At 52.2% G+C, this 8,563-nt stretch overlaps 1 protein-coding gene across 1 annotated transcript; it reads right to left on the minus strand.

Annotated features, from left to right (window-relative positions):
• Nucleotides 1–132: 132 nt before the first annotated feature.
• SLC29A3 (solute carrier family 29 member 3) lies at nucleotides 133–8,563 on the minus strand. Its single transcript, XM_009290553.1, has 5 exons — nucleotides 8,315–8,563; nucleotides 4,125–4,207; nucleotides 2,845–3,071; nucleotides 1,516–1,678; nucleotides 133–802 (listed from the first exon to the last, which is right to left on the minus strand). Exons 1-5 carry the CDS (start codon nucleotides 8,561–8,563, stop codon nucleotides 133–135), a joined length of 1,392 nt encoding a protein of 463 aa, XP_009288828.1.

Here is an 8,563-nt window from a genome sequence, read left to right on the forward strand (position 1 = left end):
TGGTCTTAACCCCCCCCCCCCCAAGACGGCAGCCTGCCCCAAAACTGCGGCGTGCCTGGCTTTTTGGGGAAAAAAGCCTAAATACCTGACAGCAGCACCGCAAACCGAGGGCATCCCCCGCCAGCTACTCCTCTACACAAGGTGGACAATGAGAACAGAGCAGGCAGACCCCACAGCCAGCCCCAGCATGAGGTAGAATGTCATCACCACCCCCGCTGCCTCAGCCAGCTCTTTTGGCACGATCTTGGGGCCGTAGATGATGACCAGTGTCCCCAGGTAGCCGTTGCTCAGCCCCAGCAGTGCCGTGAAGACCACCGGGTAGACATCTTGGTTGAAGACCACCATCCAGATGTGAGCCCGAGGTTGGTAGTTGCTGAGGATGAAGAGAGGGAGGAAGATGGTCCTGAGGAGGACGAGGGCGGGCAGCAGCTTGCTCTTGGGGCCGGGTGCCTGGATCCAGGCAGTGATCTGCCTCCCACACCAGTCAGCGAAGTTGTACAGGAGGAAACTGGTGAGTGGCGCAAAGTACTTGGTGCTCCACAGGCTTCCTGAGGACTTGCTGACCGACTCGATGTTGGAAGAGAGAGAAGGGAAGATGATGATGGAGATGAAGAAGACATAGAAGAGGCAGAAGCCGAGGAGGGCAGTCTTCTGCAGGATGGGGCGGAGCGGGGGAATGCCAGTACTTTTTGCGAGGAAGGAGGTATTTGTGGTGCCTCCTGGCTCTGCCTCGTCCTCTGCGGAGCTGTTGGGTGGCACGGCGGACAGAGGTGGGCTCTCCTTCTGGCTGCTCATGTAATGCCTGGAAAAAGAGAAGGAGGGAGATTGTTAGCCAAGTGTGTTGGGGGGAACCCAAACTGAGATTTGGAGAGAGAGCAGGAGAGAAGTTGGTGACGCAGGGATGCCTGCTGGACCCAGGGAAGGTGGTTGCAGCGACCCCATTGCACCTCCAGCTCCCGCCTCGTATGGAAAGGTGACCCTCAGGGACCCACCACCCCCTCTTCCCCACCGTGGGGATCCCTTTACACCCTTGGTGGTTCACAGGGGGGACCTACTCCATGCAGGCATTTGGGGGGCCAGGTGGTTTTGGGGGTTGCAAGCACCAACAAGACCAATGGGTCATGCACATCAGTGCATGACATTGCAGATACTGACGCCCTACGGGGACCCACCTGGCTGGCTGCTTCCAGATTATGGCTCTCCGATGACTTCACGCATTTGGGAAGCCCCTGTGTCAGCACCCCTCTCCCCCTGGGGAGGCTTGCCAGAAACTCAGCATGTGCTGGGGCGGGCGCCCAGTTTCGGTCTGGGGTTTCGGTCAAATGGGGAAGTGTGGCCAGTGGTGGCACAGCACCAGAGCTGGAGCATGTGGGGTGGGATGCCGGGGCGTGACTGGGCAGGGACTGTCACAGCAAGCATCTCATGGGTCGCCCCAGCAAGCCCACTCGGCATCAACAGTAGCAAACCCTCCCGACCCATGCTTGTGGGATGCCCGTGGCACGCTGGTGCACACACCTGGAGTACTCCAGCCTGGGTAGGAGGAGGTACACCATGATGCAGATGATGATGAAGATGTCAGCGGTGAGGAAGTAGGCCAGGGCACTGTCCGTAACGTCAGCTGCTGCCGTCAGGTCTATCACGGAGGCGATGGCACTGATCGTGCCACCCATGGCCTGACCTGCATAGTGGACCAGAGAGCTGGAGCTCAGCACCCAGGGCACAGGTGAGGGACATCAAGGTGGCAGAGAGCAACCCACAGCACCTCCAGCAAGGAGGACTTTGATGCAGAGGGGGGACCCAAAAACAGCAGCATCCCCTTATTAACACCTCCTGGTGTGCACAAACCCCCCAGGGGAAGCAGCTCACCCCTCTGCCCCACACACTAGTCCCCAAACCCAGCTCAGGGTGCAGCTGCACACACCACCTCATCTCCATTTCTACGCCTCGCTGCAACAGTTATTTGTGGAGCTGCATCACAGCCCAGGTCCCATCCTGTATCCATTCCAACATAGCTGCAGCACTGCACAAGGGTCAGGATGGGACCGATCCACTGGGCTTGCATGTGCTGAGTCCTGCAGAGAAGGTCCAAACCCTGCCCAAAGCCTAAACCTGGCTTTCCACTGGCCCACATATAACTGCCGCTCTTCTGCACTCTGCCAGACAGGAATTCAAGCCACCAGCAACAGGTATGCCGTCTCGGGGATGCAGTGATTTCCCCCACTGGGCTAAACTCATTAAAACACTCCTGTCTCGGCCCCAGGAAAAATTTCTCTGTCTTGATTTTTTCCCCTTCCCCTCTTGGTTTGTCAGCCGTTCCACAGCACATTTATAACGTTATCAAACCTCCAGGGAGCTCATCACTCACGGCTCCCAACGTGCCCCTCATCACTCATGGAAATGCATGGAAATGCTGAACAGAAAGGAGGAGACAATGCAAAGTTGAAGATTCCTCCAGCTGCAACCAGGAGCTGAGGGATGCATCCCTTCCCCCCTTCTCCCGGCACAGAACAAATAACGAGGTCAAGCCATCGCACTGGCTGGAGCTGCTCTGCAGGGTGTTTGCCCCCTGGGCGGGGACAGTGCAGGACCACCGCTCTCCTCATCTCTGCTGAGCCCTCAGCACTTTGATTTATGGGTATTTACAGAAATGAAAGCACCGGCTCATGTGACCGAGCATGTTTCTCCTTCAGCAACTTCCCTTTATCTTTAAGGCAAAGTTAAGTTTCTAAAATAAACCCCATGTGATGAAACACCAGATGCAGGAGGGAAAGAGAACCAACCACCCAACCACAGAAAACCCAAGAGCATGATCCCACCGGGACGGCGTGGCTGGAGGACACCAACCCGAGATCAGCGCCTGCAAGTTCTTCATGGGGAAGTTGCTGCTCAGACCGAAGATGCTGCTGGTGAAGACGGTCGAGGCGCTGCTGACAATGACCATGCAGCCGACGGTGAGGGCAAAGAAGGGGGTGGTCCAGGCAGAGGTGTCGACCTTCACCAGCACCGTGATCACCAGGAAGACGGCCAGCATGATGAAGAGGGAGGACAAGATCCGGATGCTGGCGGGCACCCTGGGGACAAGGGGAAGGAGAGACTCCTGCGTTTAAAACTATAACGTGAAGGCGTGATGCAGAGGACACCAACTCCTCTGCTGCGAGAAGGATCAAAGAAAATAAAGAAAGGTGGGGGGAGATGAGGAATAAAAAGTAATGATTTTTCTCAGAAGCTGTTAGATGTTAACTCTGTGATTTCCACTTTTGCCATCAGTAGGACTAAGTCTATAACCCAAACGAGCTGTAAATACCCATTTCTCCCAGAAATCAGGAGCTATCCCCATCACTGGAGCAATGTACAGCAGCAGCGATAAAGCCTGCCTGGGAAACACGGCAGGCCGGGTGAAAGCAACCCCAGGCGCGTCGCTACAAGATAATTAGTTGTTTGAGCGTGGCGGTTGCTTATTACCCAGCCGGGAGACTGGATGGGCTGGCCTGGGGACAGGACAGAGGGGTGAGGGAGAGAGGCGGGGAGCCAGACCGGCAGCTGGGATCTAGAGATTAAGCACACAAACACATTCTTCTTCACCCGAAAATGTGCAGGAGTTTGATCTGGGATAAGGAACGGTACAAATGAGGGGAGGCAGCTATTTTAGATTTAAGTCAAGCTTGCAGCAAGGCACGGATGGTCCTTTTCTTAACCCAGTTCAATGGCTGGTAGGACTAGAGCAAGGCATTACTCCTGCCTGGACGAGCCTGCATCTTGTCGTCGGCTCCCCCGGTGACAACGATGGCATTTTTAGAAGGGAAGACCACATGCCTGCATACACAGACTTTCCTTCCCAAGCAATTAACCAAGGAATTTACCAGGAATTTATTTACAGCGGAACAACTCAAGCCAACTCCAGGCATGGGTGCTGCCGGTGGGGAGCAGGGTGCTTCACCCTGCTCGTGGGAGCCAGAGGACAGCACAGCTTTCCAGTACTTTATCTCCCCCTTTTAAAGCTTTTCCCCACTGGGTGTTTCAGGCTGAGCTGGGAGCCATGGCTGAAGCTGGAGAAAGGCAGGAGCGATGCAGGCAAAGCTGGGGAGAGCCATGGCTAATGGACCCGGGAACGGAGCAGCGCTTACTTATTGACGAGCAAGAAGTTTCCAATCAGGCACAGCAACGAGGGCACAGTCGAAGCGATGGAAATGTAACTCTCAAAAAAGTCCTGCCAGGAAAAAAAAACCAAAGAAAAAAAGGTAGGGGGGGAACAACATATGAATTTCAGGTCCTAAATATGGCACGATACAGCACACATGGGGAGTTATGATGTAGGTGTCCACCTCCTTGCATTGTAGCACATGTTGCAAAGCTGCTCAGGATGACAGGCAAAAGGAACGGGTGACGGAAACCGCCCCGGGGCTGTCTCACCCTGCAACAGCCCTGGGATATTTCAGAAAATTAGGGACATAACAAATTCAGAAGCAAAAACGGTGAAGGAAATACCTGCCTTACTGCTGCACTGGCCCCGCAGGGCAGCAACCAAAATAAGGAGGTCTGAATTTCTCCGACTGGCTCCGGTGACCTGGAGAAACCCCCTGAACATTTTACCCTACTTGAGCTCTGTGAGGGCTGTTTTTTATAAACTGGGACACCAAAGCATTAGTATTATTAGCTAACTGCTCAAAAGCCCAACCTGTGCATCCCTCTCCACGCGGAGTGACTGCGACACCACGCCTGAGAATGTGCTCGAGCAAAAGCAGCACGGGTGAGGACACGGACATTATTCTCCCTTCCGGCCTCCCTCTCTGCACGCACAAAACTCATTGAGAAACTATATTGAGACTCAACACACATTTACTCTGGGGACTCGTATATCATCTGAGCAAGTCGGCTGCAGCATCAGTCAATATTCAGCAGCCCGCCTCACACAGAGGTCAGGCTGGGCACGCAGAAAGCAATAACCACAGCAGAGTGAGAGATATTTCTCTGCCAAGATTGCAGCCAAACGCTTACATTTTCAATCCATTTTATGTATTATGCTGTTAAAGCGTGTCTGCTCCATCTCCTCCCCTCGAGGTGCTTAATCCCCTGTTTTTTCTCCGGGAATCTCAGCCAGCAGGTAGGACGATGCTTGCAAAGAGGATGACCTACATATCAACCCCCATCGTGATGGGCTTTCATTTTCTGCAGTTACCTAGCTACAGAGACGGGGCCACGTCGCGTCCGAGCACGAGAAGGCACTTGGCACATTTTCTCTGCACGTTACAGGGGTTTTTTGCAGCTTTGCATCGTAGTCTTTTAATCAGTTTACAAGCATGTTCATTTATTCTTAGCAGGAGCTTTACTATAAGCGATGGGAAATCTAACAATCGCTCCTAGAGGGTCCATATAGATGGAGACATAAATGCCTGCACTTAGCATCAGCTTGGCGAAGCAGGAGGTTCAAAGCTCTACAGCCATATGATGAATTATAGGAGAAAAGACAAAGCAAAATGCAAAGTTGGCTGCTAAAACTAAGACTTATTTATCAACCTACTTAAAACAAACCCCCAAACCAACCCAGGGATATTTAATATACTTCCAAGTTAATTTTCTTTTTCTTTTGGGGGGGAAAAAAGACTTTATAATGCTTTCCACCAAGCAGAAGTGTATCCACACTTGCAGCAATTCAGCAGAGATGCTGCGTTACAAGCACCCCAGGGAAACATTCACTTGTTCCCAACAAACGTGCTCACACCAGCGATGGGAAGAGAATTGGGGAAAGTATTTAAGAAACTGAGCAGCCTGCACTGCACTGGGAAATTTTACCCTGCCTTACCCATGGCCAAACCCTGCTGGAAAAGAAAAGCCAAGTAGAAGGGTTTCAACTGCTGTTGTTTCTGTGAAAAAGGAAAGCCCTCATGTCACATTTTTAATGCAGCAGCAGAATGGCGAGTGGCAAATTTAATCCATGCCCAGATCAAGGGAAAAATATCAGGTTCCATACTCATCTCACCTCTTTGCTCCTGCTTGTTAGGTGTTAATCCAGCTCAGATGGTAACTCTTCTCCCTGCATGGGTATTCCCACCCATCACAGACATGTTTTTGCAGCAAATTTTTGGCTATGCAACATATATCTAGTTCTTCTCCCTTTCTGCTGAGCCCTCCCTGACTGGCCGGCTCATCTCCTCCAGGCATCCCTTGCTCGCAAGGGCTGAGCTCCCCATCACTGACATGGTTTTAGAGGAGAAACGCAGGCACTGAAAGACTGCCACCCCTTTCTTGGCTAATAATAAATAATAGTAATAATAATCCACAAAGCAAACCCGACACCTTCCTCCCACCTCTGCCTCTGGTGGGGGAAGGTGTCATCCCTCAGCCATGGAGCCGAGGTGCGTAATGGAGGTGTTTGACCCTGTATTAACTACAGCATCTTCAAACACGCTGCCATAATGTACAGCACACACTCGGTACCTTAAAAAAACCCCAAACAAGAACAAAGCATCACGGTGGCAAATCAGTCACTGGTGTCAGCCGGCACTGCCTGGAGTTGCCGAGATGCTGTTGCAACGGAGTTTTTATTCTGCTCCAGTCCAGACTCGGCAGCTGGGCTCCTGCTGGGCTGGAAAAGCAATCCAGGCCCACAGTGGCGGCTGAAGGCACCAGAGCATTACCTGGAGCACGGGGCATGAAATTAGCAGCAGTGAGCAGGCTGGAGCCAAGAGTAGGCTGCCGGTTGCAGGTGCATCTTTCCGCAGTCGAGCTCTGTTTGCAGGTAAGCCCTCTTGCCACAGCACCGTGGCTTGCCATCCCAGGGCAGAAATGGGGCCAACTGGTTTATTTTTGATCAGACTCTGCAGCCACGGAAAAGCCAGGTTGCTTTTCACCAGATGAAGTAAAAAGCATTGTGCCACAGCCATAGAGAAAGAGGAAAAACACCTTTTCAACGAAGTAATGGGTGATCCAACCAGGAATACAGACATGCAAGAGTTTTTAGGAAGAATACACCTAGTGATACTTACTCTACCTGAAAACAGCTTTTCAAGAATTGCCTTGGATAAGCGTGACGTAGAAGCAATGAGGAGTGGGTGGGATACAGGGGATGTGGGAGGACATCGTGCCACATGGTGGCGGAGCACCCTTCGCCCCATCTCTGAGCACCTTGCTAGCACAGGGGCAGCCTATTTGTGGTCTTTGGGCACCACGGGGGTTGGTCTCCATCAGTTTAATCCACCCACTATCTCGATTTACACCAGCACACCGGTACTTCAGCATCCTGGTACAAGCACCGTCGGTGACACTCTGCGTCCTCCCCATCAAAAACGCAGCCAGCTTAACAACTATGAAGATTAAAACAGCCGTGGATGCCGTACTGGTGTGAGAAATCATAGAGAAAACAGGGGCGTCACACCTGGCTCTGTGTTTATATAAAAATAAAATGTGCCCAAACCACTTGAACAGGCTTGGCAACGGGAGGAGGACAGGATACAGCCTCATCACACCAACACTTTTTCCAGCCACAAAGAAATGGCATTGCTTTGTCAGGGGGGCACAGGGTAATAATCTTGCTGTGGCAGGAGGAGCAAGAGAAGGTGGCTTTTTTGGGGAGAAAAAGAGAGGCCATCAAGCCTGCCGCCCCAAGGCTGGCTCATTAATCGCCCCATGACAAGCTCCTCGTCCCATATGCCAAAAGCCAGATGTTTATCGCTGCAAGGAGATATTCTGGTCACACCTGCCAGATCTTGAAGGAAAAGCAGTAAAGCATCTGGGGGGCTCAAGACTATCACAAGCCATGCGCTCCAGGGCTGGTGCTCCTGCAAAGCCCTGCTGCCACCTCCAAATTACATGCTGCACCAGCCAGCGCAAGGGAGAAAATGCTTAAAACATGTTTGATGCCCTGCCATGGAAGCAGAAGTTCAGGGCAATTTATCTCCCAGCCTGCAGGAAGTTGCAGCTGAGTCCTGCTGGAAAAGCACAGAGCCCTGCGGGGCTTGGGGGCTCACCAAGCATGAAGTACAAAAACAACCACAAACAGATTTTTACCTTGTACCATAGAAACTGTCCTATGAAAGGCAGCCTTGCTTATGGGGCAGGTTAAGCCAATTTTTTTAAACGCACCTTAAACGTTAGCACTTCAAATACAGGTAAAAGACAGACCACAAAGCGCTACGCCTTTTAGTTTTAAGCATCTTTCTTGCTACTATTTGTGCTCCCCAAATAAACGCCTACCCCAAGTTTGCAGCAGGCAAAACTCCAGAGGACGTTCATTCACCTTCTGGGGAAGTGGAGCAGAAAAAGAGCAAGTAAGGAAGGAAAGCAGCTTTTTTTTCTGCCTTGAAAGCGGCACACTCACCCGCAGATCAGACGCTGCCTGTCCTGCCGGGCCTGCCTGATCTGAGCAGTTTTGCAGCTTGTACATCCAGTAGTGCTTTGCCGTGATGAAAAAATTCCAGGGCAGCAGGGACCCGATGCCCAGGAGGAAAAAAATAATGTAGGCCCCGTGTAAGCGGTCGTTTGGCTTTTGCTGGCTGTATCTGTTCACCAAGGGCTCCTCGATCAGGGGCTCCTCGTCCGGGGGAAAGATACCGGCTGCTGGGTGCAT

Source organism: Aptenodytes forsteri, unplaced genomic scaffold (assembly GCF_000699145.1).
Source record: "Aptenodytes forsteri isolate BGI_AS27 unplaced genomic scaffold, ASM69914v1 Scaffold349, whole genome shotgun sequence".
Taxonomy (NCBI): Eukaryota; Metazoa; Chordata; class Aves; order Sphenisciformes; family Spheniscidae; genus Aptenodytes; species Aptenodytes forsteri.